The following is a 20,370-nucleotide window of genomic DNA, read 5'->3' on the forward strand; positions in this document are numbered from 1 at the left end:
GAAGAGTTGAGGTCGGCTTGTTATCCCCGCTTCCAAGTCCGCTCTTCCGAAGGGTCAGTGCGGGAGTTCACTTCACTCTCACTTCATTCCGAGTTCGAGCGAACCATGCTAATTCATTGTTCGCCATTTGCTGGTTGCAATAACACCTGAGGCACAAGAGAGGAATACATGGGAGACGCATATGGCGATTGTGGAGAATTACGAACAGGCAAGAGAGTTGAATTAGTACTCATAAGTATCATCTGCCCATCATACATGTAGCCGCTGTGTCGACAAGAATTGCATCAAAGTTCTAATCATGTACACATTAACATTCCGCGCCCTCGGCCCGCCCTCATGCCTCCGCCTCGTACTCAAAATTTCGCGTGGGCTCATGCCTCTGATCGCAATCATAGCTTCTTCACTAGTCGACAGACCTCCATTGTCTGAAATGCCACTGGCTCATGAGCAAGAGAGGCACAATTCCCACCGCTGCATAACACCCGAGGGGAACATCAAAGGACATTGGCTCATCGCAGGTCTTGTACAAAATTCTTCCACGGCGAAGTAAGGGTTCATGTTTGGGCGCACGCGCCATCGCCGCACACTGAGATGTGCGTACTTCCATGCTTCCAGGCGTGCTTGCCGCAAGCAGGTTTGCGACATGCCAGCCCGCCTTCTGTCTCCGGGACTGAGTGTTTCAGTAAAGATTCGGATCCTGACCAATCGAGCAGTCGTTGCTAATAGATAGCCTCTCCATAAATCTGCTCCTACTAGCGGACGGGGTCAAGGTGACCCTGCTAGCTGACGGAGCCAACGTGGTCCTGCTCTCCGATGGCGTCAACGTAGTCCTGCTCGAATCACGCTCCAACTAATAGCGTTCGCGAGGACCATTCCCGTGTACGTCGAGCATGTCGTCGAAAATGGCCGAAGGAGCTCTTTGGCCAGGCAGGTCGCTTTGGCTCTGGCCAACTGCGAGACTACTGCTGCTGGGATGCGTGTAGAGGTGGCTGCCTCTGCCTCCGCCGTACCCATCTCTGCTGGGCGGTCCTCGAGATGCCGTGCGAAGACCTGCCCGAGAGTCACCATGGAAGTTTGTTGTTGATCGGGATCCGGGAAGGGTAGGATTTGGTGACCCAGGTGGCGAAGGCGAAGCACCTCCAATGTGACTGTTGCGCGCATACGGAGCCAAATGTGAGCCGCCAATCACTGTGCTATTACGGCCACCTGCTGGAGCATCCGCCGAGGGCGACGCGTAGTAACCCGCGGGCAAGAATGCAGAGCTGCGGTTGTTGTCCACAGTGTAGGAGCTTGCACGATTGGAAGCCTGTGCCGTCGGAGAGAAGAACAAACCAGCTGGTGGCGCGGAAGAATGTCTGTGTGAATCATCGTGCTTGCCCGGCTTCTGTGTTTTGCCATTGGCAGTCAAATGGTCCAGTGACATACTACTGCCAGCCTCGTACTCCTTGTAGTAGGCACTTTTGGTGCTGTATCCTTGACTGCCACCCCAGGCGCCATGTTTCTCGCCACGGATAGATGCCAATGCGGCACGCTTGACAGATCTGTTGATGCTCCAGGCGACAAGACCTCGCCAAGCCAACACGCAAGCGCCGAGGAAAGCCAGTACTGCACCAACTGCAATGAACACGGTACCCTCTGGCATGGACGACTTTTGCATGAATGGCGCGTTGGCAGTGTAGGGTACGCCAATTTCAGGAACACCAGCACCAGCAATGGTTGGGAGACCGGTCAGACGGAAAGTCGCCGGAGCAGTGTTTGTGGTAGCATCCGGGAAGGTCGCTGTCGTGGGCGCCTGTGTGGCTCCACTCGTGGTCTCCGTGCTGTCACCTGTTGTTGTCGCATCTCCTGTCGATTCTGCGGTAGACTCGGCCGTGGTCTCTGCGGTGTTCTCAGCGGTGGTCTGGTCGCCAGTGGATTCGGGGGTAGCGCTGGCAGTGTTCTCGGTGGGCGTGACATCGTTGGTGTTCGTGGCGGTTTCGAGATTCGGGAGGTCTTGTTGAGCGTATACGGCGACAACTGAGAGGCAGAGCAGCAGCGCGATGAGGCGCATCAACCGGGAAGACGTGGCCATGATGTCGGCGGTGTCAAGCAGCAATCACGGTAGCACAGCGGGAGTAGTGGGAGGGCCCTGCAGAGCGCAGGCGGCGGTGTCCTGCTGGTATATGATGTGCTCCCAGGTGGCTGTCGTTCTGGTAACGCTGTGGCAGGGATGTGAACCACTCGCTCAGCCTCTCTCGATTGCTCCAACCGTCTCCTCCGCTCGGTGGCAACGGGTAAGAATGCGGCGACAAGGTCGACGGTGTGTATCGCGGAGTGCCTGTGAGCGACAGACGGGCGCGTGAACGAGTGTGTCCCAAACGAGCGGAAAGTGTGTTGCGTGTGCAGAGTCGTTGTGCGACCAGATGTGGGAAGGGGCGTTGGGGAGGCGACAGGGATGGGCAAGCACGGCGCCAGGAATAGCGAACACTACCGGCAGCACCCGCCGCTAGTGATACAGAATTTCTGGAGGGCGTCATTCTCGACTGCATTTCTTGTCGCATACAACCATGGGAGTGCAGAAGAAGACGCGCAAGTTCGCGGCAGTCAAGCGCGTGATCGGCCAGCGTGATGCGCGGCTGAAGAAGAACATCGTCGCCGAGGAAGCGAAGCAGAAAGAGAAGACGAAGGGCAAAGATGAATTGATACGAGAGATGTATGTGAATGCGACAAGATGTCTGCGAGGTGCTCTTACTGACGATGCTCTGCAGACCACAAGTGCCCTCGTCCATGTTCTTTCAGCACAACACCGCCCTCACGCCGCCCTACTCTGTTCTCGTCGATACGAATTTCCTCAGTCACACAGTTCATCACAAGCTGCCACTTCTTCCGACGTAAGTACAGCCCTCGTCGCAAAAGGAAGATGCAGGAGACCTGACTACTTGCTAGGCTTATGGACACACTATACGCTTCGTGCACCCCTATAATTACGTCCTGCGTAATGGCCGAGTTGGAGAAGTTGGGACCAAAATACCGAATCGCCTTGCAGATTGCTCGGGACGAGCGATGGGAGAGATTGCAATGTGACCACAAAGGCACATATGCTGACGATTGTGAGTTGTCACTTCTACACCTTTCCTGATTCTTAGGGACACATTGGCTTGGGGGATTGCCTAGGATGTGAGCTTTACTAACGACTCTCTGTAGGCATCGTTACTCGTGTTAGCACGCAGCGTGTATATCTGGTGGCCACGAACGATCGCGACTTGAAGAGACGCATTCGTAAAATTCCAGGCGTGCCGATCATATCATGCAAGAGGGGAGGATACGCTGTGGAGAGGCTGCCGGATGCGCCTGATGCTGGAGGACGAGGCATGGGCAAGGGAATATGATGAGTGGCAGGACACCGCACTGGCGCTCGCAGGAACAACACAAAATTGTACGCATTACTGGGTGTCGATTTAGCGAGGCGTTGGAGGGGTATTGCATTTGAGACAGCGGGTAAAGCTGCTACGATATGAGCACGAAAAGCTCTGGGCATCGGTTTTTGCCAAGCACGAGATACAGTTCATGCACGTCCATTTGCCTTCACTGGGCGACAGTGGTCGGTGTGCTTCAATGTGACACAGCATTTGAGACTTCGAAGGTTTGATCACCTGGATAGAAGAGCAAGTTAGCTTCCAGGACAATAAGCTATCCACTGGAACTGGCTGCCAAATCGTGGAATTTTTACTTCCGTTCAATCGACATCGATGGTCCGTCCACCCATCAGATTAGGCATCAGGCAATCTGGTCTTTTCATGCCGCTATCTGTCAGCCTATCTGTCTAGCTTCACTTCGTGTCCTGCGGCCGTACTCCGGACAGTTGCTAAGACGGATCAAATGAAAATCCGTATCTGATTACGAAATGCCGCTTCGTCAGCAGCGACTGCTGTAGGCTGTAGCTTTTGTGCAATGTCGTCACAGCATGTTGCAATTTCGAATGCTACGCGTTCATGAGACTTGCCAAGTGAACGCTGAGCTGGCACGACCGCAGTATCGCAGCTGCAGCGCCACCGAACAAGCAGCAGTATGCAAGTCCCGCGCAGATGCAGTATCAGAGCATCCACAGACGTGGGATCCCACTGCACGCTGCACAGGTGAACCCCTTCCCCATTCTCTCGCAGCAGATCGCAGCCACACTTTTCCACCAACCACACCGCCTCATCTTGACACGCTGATCGGAGACGCGTGCACTCCATACCATATTGCCTGTTTGGGAAAACCGGAGAGTGGAGGGCGCAGCGCTTTTGAAACAGAACGAAGCCAAGCCCTACCGGACACCGACGCTTTCCCATTCCATTTCCCCCGTTACTCCTCCACTCCATCAAGCAGAGTCTGGAACAGGCGCCGTGCCCCGAACCGTCGCACCCCTCGCCTTCCGCTAACCCCGAGCGCAGGCAGGAGCAAAAAGTCCGTCAGGTCAAGCACGCACGCAAGAAGATCGGTGTGCATTAGCCCCCTTGGCCACAACTCTTGAACAGCAGCAAACAGTGGGTAAAAGTGGGCAAGTCCAAGCAGAGCGAGCTCCTGACTGGTGTGGGAGCACATCCGCGCTGCGACGGTTGCCAGGAAGATGTTCTGGGCAAGGCTCGGCCTGATCTTAGACTGACCAGCATTCCCCAGCACTGCCGCTGCATTTCTCCAGAGCCAAGCCCAAACGTTTAAATCCCCCGTTCACAGATTCCAACCGTCAATGGTCACATGGTCGATGACGAAGCAGAGATTTGCCCTGTCGCCTTCCCATTTCTGTGTGTTGTGCTGAGACGATGCTTCACTCGGCGTTATCAAACCTCCGCTTGGCGTGCTGCTCCCCGTTGCAGCGATGCATCCCACTTTCTTAGTGCCCCAGGTCTGTCTGGCACAGACTGGAGAGAGGAGGCGTGTATCTGGTCAGAGCTATAAGAGAGCTTTCCCTCTTTCCTTTGTGTGATTCCTTTATCATCCCAGCACTACCTCACAACTTGAACAGTGAACATCTACCAAAGACACAGAAATCGGAACATTACCGCAACCAACTTTTACAACTCATTCACCACCAACAACAATGTCTGGTCTCTGGAACAAGGAACGCCCAAGCGACAACGAGGTCAAAGCAGCACAACAAGCTGCTACCCTCGATAGAATGCGAAGAGGTCTCATCCCAGGCACCTGGCTCCAATTGTCCGCTGCCGTCCCTCAAGAGAAGACATCCCCTCTCGCTCTCACGCCAAAAGACATCCTGCCATCTCCAGCCATGAGCGCCGGCAAGAACGAGCAAGCCGTCGCCGACCTCGTCCTCGATGACGGAGGATTTCTAAGCAACCACGCTCCGGCTTCCCGCTCCTCTTCCATCAGCAGCGCCGCCTCAGTCAGCACCAGGTCCCCAGTTTTCAAGCCAGTGCCCACCGTCTGCGAGCGTGAGACGATCGGTCTTGCTCGCTTCCGCGGCGATTGAACGTCAACTTCTCCAACCCAACCACAATCGATTTCAAGGTGTGGATAAGCTGATCGACCTTTGTTATTCGCCATATGACCGATCGCATTCGAAACATTGTCATCATCATCAGGCCTTTCGACGCCGTCTTGGCTCCGGCTTCCGGCTTATGCTTATCCCACCACAACAACAAGAAACACCAAGAATAAGAACAACACATCATCCGCTGCTTCCGCCATCACTTCGCCCACTTCATGATACGAATTACCAAGAGCACGGGCAACTCTTGTGATGACGAAAGCTGTTTTTTCTTGTCGGATACTAAGAGGCGGAAGTGGGGTGAGGGTCATTATATCGAAAGATGGACCAGAAGAGGGACATGCACAGTGGTATGCATATTTTTGAGTAGCATAGTACGAAATTGAACGTCTCTGTCCCATTCTCGCACACATCGAGCCTTTCGGTTCTTCGCCAGCAGACCCCTGTCTTGCAATGGGCGGTCTCAGCTCCTGATATCTGCTCCAAATACTGGGTAGTTCTTACTCATGAGCCCGAACGCTTCGCCCGGAGTCCAGTCACAAATCTGCTGACCATGCCTGCAAGTGCGATAAACCCGAACATTCGAATCCAACATAGACTGATCTGCGGCATCCACTGTGCTCTCTTCCTCCACAGCGGAGCAGGCCATCGTTTAGACACACCGAGAGACTGCCCCTGCAACACTTGCTTTTTCGCCGCTTCAAGATCAAAAGTATCCACAGCAGCCTGCCGTTTCGCGACTTCTTCATGCGTAGTGATTTCGACACCCATCACTGAGAGCACAGCACTCGGCCAAGACGATCCATGAGCTTTTTCGTAAAAGTTGTCAGACATGTGCTTCGCATTTACGAAACCCTCGCCACTTTCATGCCCGAGGATATGCGTTCCCTTGACGTGCTGCATGATGGCCAGAGTGATAATAACGACAGTTTCGTGGTCCAAACCATAGTCCGGAAAAAAGATTGATAGAAGCTCTCTTTCTTGTTGCTTGACCAGGCCCATCAACGCAAAGATCCGATCTCGTTTGTCCAGGCATTCGCAGTTGTAGAATTCGAGCGACCAGTCCAGCAGAGACAAATCTTCGAGCCAGCCATCACGCTTTTCATATAGCATACTAAGGTAAGCCCGTGCTCCACCTCTGATGAACCCGATGTACAATTTGTACATGCTGGTTATTTGTGCCATGGCTTCTTCGGCCAGCATATCCATTCGTTCCCCTTCGCGATTGATCCAGAAGAAATGAACGTTTCGCGCTAGGATAAATTCTTGTATTGTCCATATTCGATCCCAGTAATCCGAGCTCAGAAAGCCATTGAGTCCGACCCAGTCGCGGTGGCGTTGTCGTTCTTCTTGTCGTTTTTCCTCTGTCCACTGTGGCAAATCACGAGGAACATCGCCGAACAATTGGCCCATCCAGACGATCACTATAGCAGCCTCGGAGTAAATCCGGTCCATCATTGAAACTTGCTGGTTACGCTCGGTAATGTTACTCTGATCGATGCAGAGCGCGTCAATCCAAATATATTTCCAGTGCTGCGCAGGGCCGTACTCCCAAAATTCGAGAGTCAAGTTGTAGAAAAAGTCGTAGAGGTTCTTGCGCACGAGCACTGACTGGCCGTTCAGGTAGATCTCGTGTGTCGGGATATCTGTTCCCCATACGTAAGACAACGCAGCGTATTTTGGCTGTGCATCCACCTCTATTACATGCGAAGAAAACGAGGGCCGCTGGTCTGGACCTTCAAAGCCGTTCATCTGCAGGAGGCGAACCTTGGTCTTGGGTAGCACCAAGGACACAGTGGTCGTTCTCGACATCGCGGAGCTCGCAAACGAGATGCTCTGTACTCGCGTTGGCTACGGCCAAGAGGCGAAACAGAAGCTCACCTCCGGGTCCACGACTTCGATACTGCGTTTACTGCCAGAGGGATCTCAGTATGTCTTTGCCACCCGTGACTCTGCCTCCTGTGGCGTAGTTGAGCTATCCTGTGCAATGAAGGAAGAAGAAAGAACCAGTAAGGTTACAAGAGATACAGAAGCGCTAGTGTACCCGGACTTCCCTTTGGCTGTCCACAACTAGATTGGACGCTTGCCAGAACACAATCGATATCCAGATAGGCCAAAACATAAGAGAGTATCGGTTCTGAGCGCCTTGGTTCATTTGTCAGCTCCAAAGCCACTATTGTAGGCAGCATCTGTACAGCCACGCGACCAGCAGTGTTCGTTACCTCCGCATGCACAAACTCCGATTGTAGTGTGGTGAGAGAGAGGGACCATGACGTGTCACATGCATTGCTCATCTGGTGCGAATCCTTCGGAAGCAGCTCGAAGCTGATGCAGATCACATCTAGGATCTATCTTGAGGAGGCAAGGATTCTTGAGCTTATCTATGCGGGCGGCAGCACCATGTCTTTGCCATTGCTCTCTGTGACGTCCAGACCTACCAGGAACCGGCTGACCATGTTGTAACCTCCGATGGTGATGGTCAGCTCCATGACCTGCTGATCTGTGTACCGCTCCTTGATCTTGGCGAATAGACCGTCCTCGACCTTGATGTTTCTCGTGCTCTGCTCTGTAAAGGCCAGCACGTCTCTCTCCTCTTCACTGAGGACCGACTCGTTACGGACGTCGCTCTTGAGAACCACCTCCAGCTTCTCCCGCTTGCCGCCTGCTTTCAAATAGATGGGAGCATGTGCAGTCCACTCGTATGTTGCGGAGTTCAGCACAGCGATGTAGCAGATGGCCAATTCTGCCAGCTCTAATGGAAACGAAGACTTCGTACGAATGGCTCCCAGCAATGAATTGTAGCCATCTGCAATCGCCGGATTGTGGAGGAGAGCAAGATCGAGGGGAATCAGAGGTCGTGGTTTCCGGCGTTCGGCGATGCGATGGTATATTGCTTTGGTCTCCTCGGTGGCATTCGCGGGCGGTTCGGAGGGAGCGTATGGAATGCGCATTGTGGTGGCAGTGGTGGCGTGAAGAGCTCGCGCTGTTGTATGCTTCTTTGAAGTGTGTCGACTGAATGCTCGAAGATGGTGCCGGAGATGGAGTGAAGACATGGGGATTACTTCTCTTCTGCTATGGAAGAGCTCTTACCATGATCGGCTGTACAGCTCGGCAATGCTGCTCTCGTCATTCCGAGATTGTGAACAGTTGGATCTGCTCGGTCCGGCCAAGAATACTGCCATACCGTGTGCTTCCATCTGCCTTGCCCTCCCCTCGTACCGCTACGAAGAGGAATGATGGCACGATGTATGCAGAACACAGCAGAGCAATGTTCGTTTGACGAATGGCATCAAGCATCGCACCAGAAATCAGACGAGGCACCACAACAAAAGAGGCAATGACGCACGGCCCGCCGCTAATGCAGGTGGTTCCCGCGCGGATCCCTGTCAAAATGTTGAAACCGTACGATGGAGAAGGCGGCGACTTCTAATCATTTAGTGACCATTGGCCACGCATTTCAAGGCCAGCACCACCATGCTTTGAACACCACCCTTCCACCACAACACCACCGCCCATCACCGCCATGGGGCTCCTCCAGGACGTCGCCGTCGCCTTCGACAATCACTTTGGCCAGACAGCGACATGGAAACTCGTACTGCTGGCCTCCACCACCTTCTTCCTCCTATCCGTCGCCGTCAACGTTCTGCGACAACTTCTCTTCCGCCAGCCCAAGAATGAACCGCCAGTCGTCTTCCACTTCGTACCCATCATCGGCAGCACCATCTCCTACGGCATCGACCCGTACAAATTCTTCTTCTCCTGCCGCGAAAAATATGGCGACGTCTTCACCTTCATCCTGCTCGGCAAGAAGACCACCGTATGCCTGGGCACCAAGGGCAACGACTTCATTCTGAACGGCAAGCTGCGCGATGTCAATGCCGAGGAGATCTACAGCCCTCTTACCACGCCCGTATTTGGCAAGGACGTCGTCTACGATTGCCCCAATTCAAAACTGATGGAGCAGAAGAAGTTTGTCAAGTTCGGCCTGACCAGCGCCGCTCTGCAGTCTTATGTCAAGTTGATCACCGAAGAGACGCGTCAATTCTTCTCTAAGGACAACTCACATAAGCGATTCGCTTCGACCAGCGGCACTTTCAACCTCCCGCCTGCTTTCGCCGAGCTCACCATTTACACTGCTAGCCGATCGCTCCAAGGCAAGGAAGTTCGCAGCAAATTCGATTCGACCTTCGCCGAGCTGTACCACTACCTCGATATGGGTTTCACCCCGATCAACTTCATGTTGCCATGGGCGCCGCTGCCACAAAACAGAAGGCGCGACTACGCTCAGAAAAAGATGACCGAAACATACATGTCCATCATCAAGCAGAGACGCGAGGCTGGCGACAAGACTTCAGAGAATGGAGAGGAAGATATGATCAAAAATTTGATGTCATGCACATACAAGGATGGCACGCCTGTTCCTGACCGGGAGGTGGCACACATGATGATTGCACTGCTTATGGCTGGACAACATTCGTCTTCTTCCACATCTTCCTGGATCTTCCTGCGCCTTGCCACGCGACCAGACATTCAGGACGAGCTTGTGCAGGAACAGAGGGATGTGCTCGGTGTGAACGAGGACGGCAGCATCAAGGAGCTCACATACGAGAGCCTCTCCAAGCTCACTCTGCTCAGCCAAGTTGTCAAGGAGACTCTGCGCATCCACGCACCCATCCACTCCATTCTCCGCAAAGTCAAATCCCCAATGCCTGTAGAAGGCACCCCATATGTCATTCCAACGACTCACTCTCTTCTCGCAGCACCAGGCGCCACAAGCCGAATGGACGAGCACTTCCCAGAACCATTGTTGTGGGAGCCTCACCGATGGGACGAGTCACCCGACGAGCAGTACGCCCATCTCGTGCCGAGCATGGTCAAGGAAGCTGTCGCAGAGGAGAAGGAAGATTACGGCTACGGTCTGGTCAGCAAAGGAGCTGCTTCGCCCTATCTGCCATTTGGTGCTGGGCGTCACCGATGTATCGGCGAGCAGTTCGCGTATGTGCAATTGCAAACAATCACGGCCACTGTAGTTCGGGACTTCAAGTTCTACAATCCGGATGGAAGCAAGAAGGTCGTCGAAACCGATTACAGTAGTCTTTTCTCGAGACCTTTGGCCCCCGCTGTTGTGAAGTGGGAGAGGAGAGAGAAGAAGTAACTCGTGTCAGAATAGTTTAATGTCTTGTACCCAGTGAAACAGAAAGCATCCAGTATTGAAGCATTTACATCATTCTTGTCGCGACAAGTACAATCTCTTTCTCTGTCTGCAAGGGCTATGTGTCCGTGGCTCAACTGCACATTCTGCTTTCTCGCCGCGGCCTAGATCATGCGCCTGTTCCGCTTCGCGGGACGGAGTGCCTTGGACACGCCCCTCAAAGCAGAGATACCTTGAGCGGAGCAGGTGATATTTGAGCCCACAGGCAAAGTACGCAGTGCTCACATGGTTCCAAATTCTGCTGGCCCTCGGAAGTGCATCCAGTATCGAAACATGTTTATCTACTGTCTAACGTGAACTCTCTTAGGGCTTTGGACTTTCCTCAGCACAACTCCCAGCTCGATGTCACAATTTGAATCGGTTATTCTTCGCCGGTACAGTCCTTCTCAAGCGAAGTGACGAAAGAAGGATTTGTCTGTCTCCAGCGGCGGACGCAAACAAATGTCTGAATCACCTCTGTCAGCTTGGATCTTTGCTGATTGATAGAGCGAGCTCACTGTGATGCCTATCGAGACTCGATGACTCTATTCGCAGCGGCTATCCTTCGCCAATATAAGGACCTCTCGGCCTGAGCAGCCCGATCATCCTTGCGCTGCTTCTTCTGCCTCGCGCGGCGCACGCGAACAAATGTCTGAATTATCTCTGTCGGCATGGATCTTCGCTGTTTGACAGAGCGAATTCACTGTGATACATATCGACACTGGATGAACACCACAGCCGTTGCTGCGATGGCCAGGGCGAAGAACTCCGGATCTTGATGGACTGTGTCCATTTGCTCGGTGCTATTGTGTCGATGACAGTCAGTCAATGGCAGGTGAATGACGACCGGATTTTTGGGGACTGGTACTTGGTGTTTGCCATTGGAATAGAGATTGAAGTCAGGATCGAGACCGTGTACTCCTTCATCCGGCCGAAAAATTCGAATGTTCCTTTCGATCCTCGTATCTCCGTCTTTTGTAGCGTGGACAAGGCATTCTGTCTGCCAAAGAGATAGAGATCGAGATGATAAGCTTGAGATGTGTGGTGTTTGTGTGAGATGGGTGCTTCTGCGAGTGCGACGTGCAAGTATACGCACAGGACTGGATATCACGACCCAGATTGAAAAAAGCAGAACTCAGAGGCAGCGACACAGGCGGCCATCGCTCTAGCCAACTACAAGTCCTTAGTTCCCTCATGTTGCTCGGCCAGAACCGAGTTGTGGACAGTAAAACGGAAATGCGCACACAATGACAGTGGTTGACCCTCTCGCCGTAATTTTGATTGTGCGCCTATCTCGCTTCGCGGGACAGAGTGCCATAGTTACGCTGTGTAAGGCAGAGATACAAGGAGCGGGGACGGGAACCACTGGAGTTCTTGAGGACAAAGTGCGCAGTGCTCACATGGGTTCCTTCTTGCTGTCTCTCGGAAGGCATCCAGTATTGAAGCATTTTTCTCGTTCTTGTCGTGACAAGTTCTATCCTCTATCTGCAAATGTCGCTGTCGTCTCAACTATAACGCACATTACCATGGCATTCCCTATACACATCATGCTCGGCCGTCAAACACATAAATCTGGGGATCTCTCAGCTCCCCATCTACAAATCCTCCTTTCCCTCCTCTCCTTTCTCACCCTTTCCCAACGCAAACAAAATTATCTTTTGGTAGCCCTCCACGGCATCCTCCAAGTCCTGGACTGTCAACTCCTCATTCGCACTGTGCGCGACCAGAATCGATCCCGGTCCATACAAGTACCGTTTCTGATCTTTGACGGTCTTCTTCAACCACGGAATGTCGGTGCCATAGTTCACAGTGATAACATCGAATCCTGGGACATCGTGGTCGATATCAATTGGTCCGTAACCTTCTCCTGTAAAATCAATATCGATGATATCGGAGAATTTGAGGTCATCATCGTCTTCGAGGTACGAAGAGACTGCATCGTGGACTGCAATTGTGATTTCTTTCTTGATCAATTCGGGACTTCCTTCTGCGATTCGGACTGCGATGTTCGCAGAGGCATCTTGCGCAATGACATTCGCAGCTACGCCTCCTTCGATGCGGCCGAGATTGAAAGTCGTGGTGCCATATTTGTCACTTTTGGGGAGCTTGTCGCCCAATTGCATTATGGCAGAAAGCGCGCTCACAAGAACCTCGTTGGCGGAGCGGCCGAGCCAGGGATATCCGCTATGGCCGGATTTGCCCTTCGTGGTGAGGTGCACGGAGAGAATGCCTTTGTGGCCTGAGACGAGCTTGAGTTCGGTGGGTTCGCCGAAGATGATGGTCTTGGGCGTAAGAGAGAGTTGGTTTGCGTCCTTCATGCCTTCGCCACCGACTTCTTCGCCAACGACGTAGAGAACTCCCACATCATCGCGGGAGATTTTGGAGGTGGCGAGGAGCTCATTCACGGCGATGATCTGCGTTGCGACGCTTCCTTTGGCGTCTACTGAGCCACGGCCGAAGATTGTCGTGTTGTGCTTGTGCTTGGTAGATTTGTATGGAAGGAAGGGAGGCACCTGACGTCCTTCTTAGCATCTGCATGAATTGGGCCTTATCGTAGCTGCAAGGCATACCGTGTCAATGTGGCTGCTTAGCACGACTGGCGGGTCTCTGTTGTGGCCTGGCCAAGCAAATACATTGAATCTTTCCGGGTCCTTGGAAACGTATTGCCGCTCTGCATGATAGCCTTGGTTCACGAGACTCTCATAGAGCCAATCGCCGACGGCCTTCTCGTTGCCCGAAATGGATTCGATCTCGACCAATGCTTTGTGGAAATCGACGAGATCTGAAGCGAGAAGTAGCTTGTCTTCAGGTGCGGGCAGAATTGAAGCCACGGATGGCGATGCAGCGACCAGCGCCGAAAGCAATTGGGCGAGTCTCATTGTGTTGCTCAGCAGCTGTTTCAGACGGGCAGAGACACGATGTATCGTGCAGGCGGCGCGCGGGCAAAGCAGGTACGACGACGGCTTGGCGCGACTAGCGCGCGTCCCCAGTCGAGTCGGACAGGGAAGCGAGTGGATTGGAGAGCTTGTTGATTGATACATAAACACCACATCCCGGCGCTTGACAACTGCCACCGGATCCAACAATCCAGCTGGCGCACCTGGTTGTTGCTGCCACCACCCACTCACCCAGATTCCCATAAAACCGGGTCATACCTCGCCGCTCCTACCTGCCCTTCTCGCCGCATGCTGGTCATTCGGCGGCAGTGACGAGCTTCGCGTACAGCATCCACTGAGCCACCCCAGAGGCTCTTGCTCCGCAGCAGCACGACTCCCACCAGCTCTTCTACTCTTAATATCGAGACCACGCGATTCGGCGCCTGGTGATCACTGAAACGGGCATGCGCATCACAGCATCTTCCTACTAAATCCAACACGTCGTCCGGCTGCCATTGACGCGACCCCACGAGGCACGCTACGCTACTATGGCCGCTACACAGAACGCCGATCCCGAGACACTGTACACCAAACAAGCATGCATTGGCGGAGGCAGCTTCGGAAAGGTCTACAAGGGCGTCGACAAGCGCACGGGGCAGTCGGTGGCTATCAAGATTATCGATGTTGAGAATGCCGACGATGAGGTGGACGACATCATTCAAGAGATATCGATTCTGTCGGGCCTGAACTCGCCCTATGTCACCAGGTATTATGGCTCGTACCTCAAGGGCTCTGATCTGTGGATCATCATGGAATTCTGCTCGGGAGGCAGTTGCGGGGACATGCTGAAGCCAGGAGTCTTGCCCGAAGACTACATCTGTATCATAATCCGGGAACTACTGCTGGGGCTGGAGTACTTGCACAATGACGGGAAACTGCATCGCGATATCAAGGCTGCCAACATTCTGTTGGGCGCGAATGGGCAGGTCAAATTGGCGGACTTTGGCGTTTCGGGACAATTGACTGCGACGATGACGAAGAAGAATACCTTCGTGGGCACACCGTTTTGGATGGCACCGGAAGTAATCAAGCAGTCTGGATACGATCACAAGGCCGACATCTGGTCGTTGGGCATTACTGCGTTGGAGCTGGCACTCGGCGAGCCACCTTACAGCGACATCCACCCCATGAAAGTTCTATTTTTGATACCCAAGAACCCAGCGCCGATCTTGGAGGGGAACTTCAGCAGGGATTTCAAAGACTTCGTCTGGCGATGCTTACGAAAAGAGCCCCGAGAACGGCCAAGCGCACGAGAACTTCTCAAACACCCATGGATACGAAAAGCGAAGCGCACAGCATATCTGACAGAGCTGATCGAACGACACGAGCGATGGCAAGCTACCCACCGGGATGACAAGGACAATGAAGAGGACGATTACATCGAAAATTCTCCATCACGGCCAGAGGATGAGGACCTCTGGGACTTTGGCACAGTTCGTCCTGCTGGCAGGCGTGGCAACGCAGGGACGGCACTACGGCCAGTGAACGAATCTGGCATGAATTCGAGAAGGTCCCACGCACCGAACTCACCCACCAGACGGACTGTATCGAACAAAGAGAACATCGATGGCGACAGTGTAGAACAGCGGGAGCCGGGCAATAACTTGCGAGGTGCAATGCTGCCGCCACCGCTGCCCAAGACACCGTCGCCTACCAAAAAATCGGCCCTGCCGCCACCATCTCCTGGGCCTGCCACCAAGGTACCTCTACCGGCGTCACCCACAAGGAAAGCGGTCGCAACAGCACAGCAGACGCCTCCTCGTACGCCTCGTCAAGAACCCGCCTACTCGTCACCAAAGCCGCCTGTCACGCCTGCCACCCCACGACTTCTGAACGATGACTTTCTGCAGCAGAGTATAGCAAGCGACATGTCTCAATACATGAAGGGTCTGGCCATCAAGGATGATGAGTCCGCTACGCAGCAGGCAGCACCATCGACGCCTCTGACGGACAACTCGGCAACCCCTGTGGAGTATGCACAACCAAGAGTGCCTTCGAGTGAAAGCAAAGCAGTCAACGAGCTATATCAGAAGCCGCTGCCGAGCTTTGCACCACCTGTTCCGACGAAGTCGCAACCGAAGTCGGTGGATGATACCAGCGATTCTCGTCGTTCCTCCATCGATTCCGCGTACCAGACGTCTACCGACCAATCGGGTGGTGACTCACAGGAGCAGCAAATTACAGCCTTGAACTCTGTGGTGATCCCAGCACTAGAAGCAGCGCTCCACCGTCGCTCATATCAACTCTCCTTGCAGCAAAGAAAACATAACGCTTCACAGGCCAGCAGATCGAACGGGACCGGCGCTCAGACTGCCCTGTCCGCGGAGGACTTGCAACTCAAACGCCAAGCGCATGAGCAAATACGAAAGTGTATGAGTAAAGTCGCACGCCTGTTCAAAGATATCGATCACTTGGACAGCGCATCGCCTGTTGGCATGGGCGATGGCGTGGAGGGACTGTTGGAAGGATTTTTGGAAGAAGTTTTGTGTCGCGTTGAAGCGGAAGATGCTTGAGACCAGTTCAGGCTATCTTATCATTTGTTGTATAGAGGCGCGCTGCTGAGTGCTGCATTCGTCTTTGCTTTTTTTTGTTCTACGCTTGATGAATTGTATGATTCTGCATGGAAGGTGGTAGATTCTTCTGCTGATTGACCGAGTAGGTAGATTCGTGATGGAATAATCCGATACTGTTGCGTGGTCAACTGTCTTGGTATTTTATTCGTCTTGTTCTCCCGCGCGTTCCGTGGCTCGCACCATTTTTCTGGTTTTCCGGCCGCTATTCGCAATCCGATGAGCGGTCAGCAACTAACTAGTCTGTCCAGGGTCTTGATGGAGAATGCAGCAGTAATTATCCCATCTCGTATCGCGCGAAATACAAAAAGTTCCACGCCTACCTCGCTGCTACCATCAATCTTTCTGTGAATTTCGGCTCCCCTTTCTCGACAATCACTTCAGGGAGTTCCCGAGTGTACTTGCAACAGAAAAGCGCAGCACCGGCATCATGAAGCTACTCATCTTCACTCTTGTTGGGCTGTTCGCAGCTCATTCTGCTTATGCAGAAAATTGGGTAACATTGCGCTTCCTTTCCATTTCCTTTTCCATTTTCAAATTCTATCACTAAGGGATTGATACTGATCGCGGAATTCTCTGCAGTGGCTTTGCTATAAACGTGATGGGGGACCTGCTCCGAATGGGTATTGCTCGAATAAGGGCTCACCCGTGGATAATAGTAATGGGTTTGCGTGTACTTCGGTGAGTCTTTTGGGCAATGCAGTGCAGATGTGCGGATTTGATTGACGTTTTGGATAGGATCACGCGTGTGTAGATGAGGAAAATGGGTGTGTGCCGAAGGCGTGGCAGGATCCGGCAGATGGGGCGTGGTATGCGCATTGTAGTTAAAAGAGCGTTTGGGGAGGGCTGCTGGGAGAGCGGGTTCGGTTGTCTTGCGATGTGGATGGATGATGGATAGGAGTTTGGCTCGAGTGCGTATGGCTGACTCTCTCTAAGGAGACGACACGGCTTGTGATTAACATTTCAGTATGTATAATCCAGTGCAATGGCAAATGCTGAGACCATGGCGATAAGGGGAAAGAGCTTGTTCATCACTGCTAGACTCCAACCTAAGAGGCTGGTGAGTAGTCGTGCTATGTTCGAGGCAAGCTAGTTGCGGTCACTTTGCGATCTCTCTCGCGAGGTTGACTCCGCAATTAACTCGCTTGTCGAGACTGAGCGCCTTGGCTACGCTTCACAAGATGGAGACAAGAGTATCAAAAGTGAACACTCGACTTTCCCGGGCAGAGGGCGGTCAGGGCCGTAATCCTAGTCTCTGTTTTGCTTTCCGATGGTGGGGAGGCAAATCAGTACAGCCGACGTGTTCGGAAACGCCTTTTTAACGTGCTCTTAGCAAATGAGGAACATGCTATTGCCTTGCATTTGATCACATCTAGGCTCCATCTGCGAAGAGTGAGGTGAGGTCTACCAGATCCTACGATTAGTGATCGTGAGCGCATGGGTGTCCAGGATGGAACAAGTGCATGGGACGGAAGCGTGAATTGGATGTACTTCCGCTTCTCAAAGGGCAGGCAGCAATTGAGCCACTTGTGTTATGTGTCTGGTATGCTGTCTTCTCTGCTTGGCCAACTCTTCAGATCCAGGAGTTTGTGCCTTGCGCTCTATCACTCAATCTCAGTCGGCCGACATTCGCCTCCTCTGAGCGTTCAGCGCTTAGCTGATTCAGGGTGCACTATACTGTAGATGCAGCAGACGATTTTCCCATCTTGTCCCACATTAGCGGTATAAGAGGGAAATAAGTCCCTGCCTCGATAGCATCCTTCCTCCCATTCGGCTTTTGCTAATGGTAGCGGTAGAGTGAGATGGTGGTTCCAGAGACGCCGCGCGCACTCCGCCATTCCCTCGAGCCATTGTCTGCCCAGGACAATCAAAATCTACTTCGGCTCCGCTTGCTGAGCTCAGATCTTCCAGGATGTCCGGGCACTCATCGAACTTGTCTACAAGAACCTCTGTTCTGTGGCTCTTGCCCGCTCCGATGAGCATCGTAGCCAGAGCAATTCGCATCACTTGCTTGCACGCCTTCGCACGGCAGCGCTGGACAGAAGCAGCCATGTAACCAACGCTAACATGCAAGAGCCTTAACGTGGTCGGCTCAAAGTACCAAAGTACCAGGATAACTGATCTAAGAAAATGCCTCTGAGTTCCAGAGGCACGAGCATTGCGTTCGGTGGCTGCTAGATCTTTTGTGTCCGCGAATCTCCTGTGGCGCCAATCCACTCTGAATCCCCGCCGGCCTGTGAATGTCATGCACAGATTTGTTACGTAGTCTTGCACTTTGTCTTCGCTCTGATCGACGCACCACGAGTGCAGGTTTGACGTTTTGCGGCCAGTTGGTAACGAGATTGATGATATCTAGGAAAGGTGGCAGGCTTAGCCAGGCCCAAGTGGCAGTGGTGAAAAGCTGCGGCACGTCCATTGCATAAGTCAACTCCGGTAGTTCTGCGCCAAGTCGCATGAGAATGCTGTGGTACACATGTACTGCCCGTGGGCGCTCTATCAGGACATCGAAGGCCCGATCCCGGTCCCTCACGAGTCACGACCCTCCCATGCGAGGTCACATCTTCTTTCTCCAAGCGCTTCTGTGTAGTCCTTCACCGCCCTCCAATGGGAGGCCACATCTTCTTTCTGCGAGCGCTTCTGTGCAGTCCTTCACGGCACTCCAATGCGAGGCCACATCTTCCTCTCCAAAGCGCGTCTGCTTCGCGCGGCGTATGCACAAGAAATATCTATGCATACCTCTTAGCACAGCTCTGTCACAATTCATGGAGTCAAGCCAAGCGAAGCCAACTTACACCAATGCATACGAAAATAAATACCAAAATAGGAGTCCTCACCGCAAACCCAAAGCCTACAGGGTGGTCTTCCATGAAACATCGAAACTTGTTTGTGATGTGATGGAGGTATCGATGTTGTCTGAGTGAGTGGATGCTTTTGCGAATGCAATGTGTGTGTGTGTGTGTGTGTGGATGTACGGTACATGTACCGGTTAAGCACGAGATGATTAACAGCTTCTGTTCGGACGGACGTCGTCACCGACACCCAGTCGACACCAGAGTCAAGAAGGCACTCTCGACTGCAACTGAGTAGGTACTACTCATACATGTAGTCCGCACTTGCTCAAAATGTATAGTCCGTGCGTGCCCCATTTTAATCGTGCAGGCGCAAGCTACAACCAATGCCTTCCTGCAGATATACGCTTTCTGATCTCCAATCCCATCTTCCCGGCAAAGCTCAACCATCGTAGACTTTCTTGCTGTCGGGCTCGCACGGCACATGCTTATCGAAGCAGGCTTCGTAGCCGAGAGGCGAGTATGCGACATGTCTGTAAACCATATTTAACCGGCCTTTATGCACCCTGCACTGGAACCAAGTCGTAGCGGTATGTGCCGCTTGGACAAGAGAGTCCTCGCATGTCTGGAACCCCGCCAAGCTCGGATAACGACTCATGTCGAAATCGAGAAGGGCGTTGCCGTACTGCCACCAGCTGCCTCCGCACTCATAGCCTGTAATGCGATTCTCTTTTGTAATGAATATAGTAGTTAGCATCGGTCGTCTTTTGTTTGGCTATTAGGAGCATTTAATTACTCTGCGGATTTTGCTCTAGGTCTGCTCGTATCTGGTCAACGCATTTGATGAGCTCTGTAGAGTTTGCTCCGTGGTTCTCCGATTGCCAGACTTTCTTCTTGAGTTTCCGTGCCGATGCAGAGGTGGCTAGTATAGCAAGAGTAACGAGTCCTGTCAACTTCATATTGGGCGATGTCGGTTTGGGTAATGTCAGGGGGATTGATGTCGGTTTGTACACAAAGCACAAGAAGAAGTACTAGGGAGGGGAAGTCTTGTTATCCGGCAAAGCTTTTCGGACAGGTGACAGGTGATCCAGCACAGCCTGTCTTTATAATCTTATGTGTTTGCAGTACCATAGCTCTCACGAAACCCAAATCCGATCAGTATAGCGCTACCCCCACAAAATAGGCTAGTTCAGGGAGGGTGGCAATTGGATCATACTGCGACGTAGGTGGATCAATTTTCGTAGCAGGGACGCGTCGTTGCCCTTGTTTGTTCCGAAGTTGTTTACATCTTTGGCGATTAGAGATTCTACGCCCCTCACCGGTCTTTGCCGTCCAGGAACTGGGAGATAGAATAGTAGAGGGCTTCACGGCTCGGCTTCGGTACGTTGCGCGGCATTGAACGCGTCTTGAGTGT

General features: G+C 52.9%; 8 protein-coding genes across 8 annotated transcripts; 4 read left to right on the forward strand and 4 right to left on the reverse strand.

The window, feature by feature from the left end:
- Positions 1–850: 850 nt before the first annotated feature.
- Positions 851–2,071, reverse strand: CKM354_001240300 (uncharacterized protein; the record flags this gene model as incomplete). Its single annotated transcript, XM_044807925.1, has 1 exon — positions 851–2,071. One exon carries the CDS (start codon positions 2,069–2,071, stop codon positions 851–853), a length of 1,221 nt encoding a protein of 406 aa, XP_044663860.1.
- A 475-nt stretch (positions 2,072–2,546) lies between these two features.
- On the forward strand, positions 2,547–3,368 carry CKM354_001240400 (uncharacterized protein; the record flags this gene model as incomplete). The annotated part of the gene is made up of 4 exons (XM_044807926.1): positions 2,547–2,692; positions 2,748–2,870; positions 2,926–3,089; positions 3,184–3,368. 4 exons carry the CDS (start codon positions 2,547–2,549, stop codon positions 3,366–3,368), a joined length of 618 nt encoding a protein of 205 aa, XP_044663861.1.
- Positions 3,369–5,062: 1,694 nt separating this feature from the next.
- On the forward strand, positions 5,063–5,452 carry CKM354_001240500 (uncharacterized protein; the record flags this gene model as incomplete). The annotated part of the gene is made up of 1 exon (XM_044807927.1): positions 5,063–5,452. The coding sequence occupies one exon, from the start codon at positions 5,063–5,065 to the stop codon at positions 5,450–5,452; it is 390 nt and encodes a 129-aa protein (XP_044663862.1).
- Positions 5,453–5,974: 522 nt separating this feature from the next.
- On the reverse strand, positions 5,975–7,282 carry CKM354_001240600 (uncharacterized protein; the record flags this gene model as incomplete). Its single annotated transcript, XM_044807928.1, has 1 exon — positions 5,975–7,282. One exon carries the CDS (start codon positions 7,280–7,282, stop codon positions 5,975–5,977), a length of 1,308 nt encoding a protein of 435 aa, XP_044663863.1.
- Positions 7,283–7,851: 569 nt separating this feature from the next.
- Positions 7,852–8,421, reverse strand: CKM354_001240700 (uncharacterized protein; the record flags this gene model as incomplete). The annotated part of the gene is made up of 1 exon (XM_044807929.1): positions 7,852–8,421. The coding sequence occupies one exon, from the start codon at positions 8,419–8,421 to the stop codon at positions 7,852–7,854; it is 570 nt and encodes a 189-aa protein (XP_044663864.1).
- A 572-nt stretch (positions 8,422–8,993) lies between these two features.
- Positions 8,994–10,625, forward strand: CKM354_001240800 (uncharacterized protein; the record flags this gene model as incomplete). Its single annotated transcript, XM_044807930.1, has 1 exon — positions 8,994–10,625. One exon carries the CDS (start codon positions 8,994–8,996, stop codon positions 10,623–10,625), a length of 1,632 nt encoding a protein of 543 aa, XP_044663865.1.
- A 1,631-nt stretch (positions 10,626–12,256) lies between these two features.
- CKM354_001240900 (uncharacterized protein) lies at positions 12,257–13,540 on the reverse strand (the record flags this gene model as incomplete). The annotated part of the gene is made up of 2 exons (XM_044807931.1): positions 12,257–13,174; positions 13,232–13,540. 2 exons carry the CDS (start codon positions 13,538–13,540, stop codon positions 12,257–12,259), a joined length of 1,227 nt encoding a protein of 408 aa, XP_044663866.1.
- A 545-nt stretch (positions 13,541–14,085) lies between these two features.
- Positions 14,086–16,110, forward strand: CKM354_001241000 (uncharacterized protein; the record flags this gene model as incomplete). The annotated part of the gene is made up of 1 exon (XM_044807932.1): positions 14,086–16,110. One exon carries the CDS (start codon positions 14,086–14,088, stop codon positions 16,108–16,110), a length of 2,025 nt encoding a protein of 674 aa, XP_044663867.1.
- Between the last annotated feature and the right edge of the window lie 4,260 nt (positions 16,111–20,370).

This window comes from Cercospora kikuchii (assembly GCF_019650295.1).
Source record: "Cercospora kikuchii DNA, contig_00009, whole genome shotgun sequence".
Lineage (NCBI taxonomy): Eukaryota > Fungi > Ascomycota > Dothideomycetes > Mycosphaerellales > Mycosphaerellaceae > Cercospora > Cercospora kikuchii.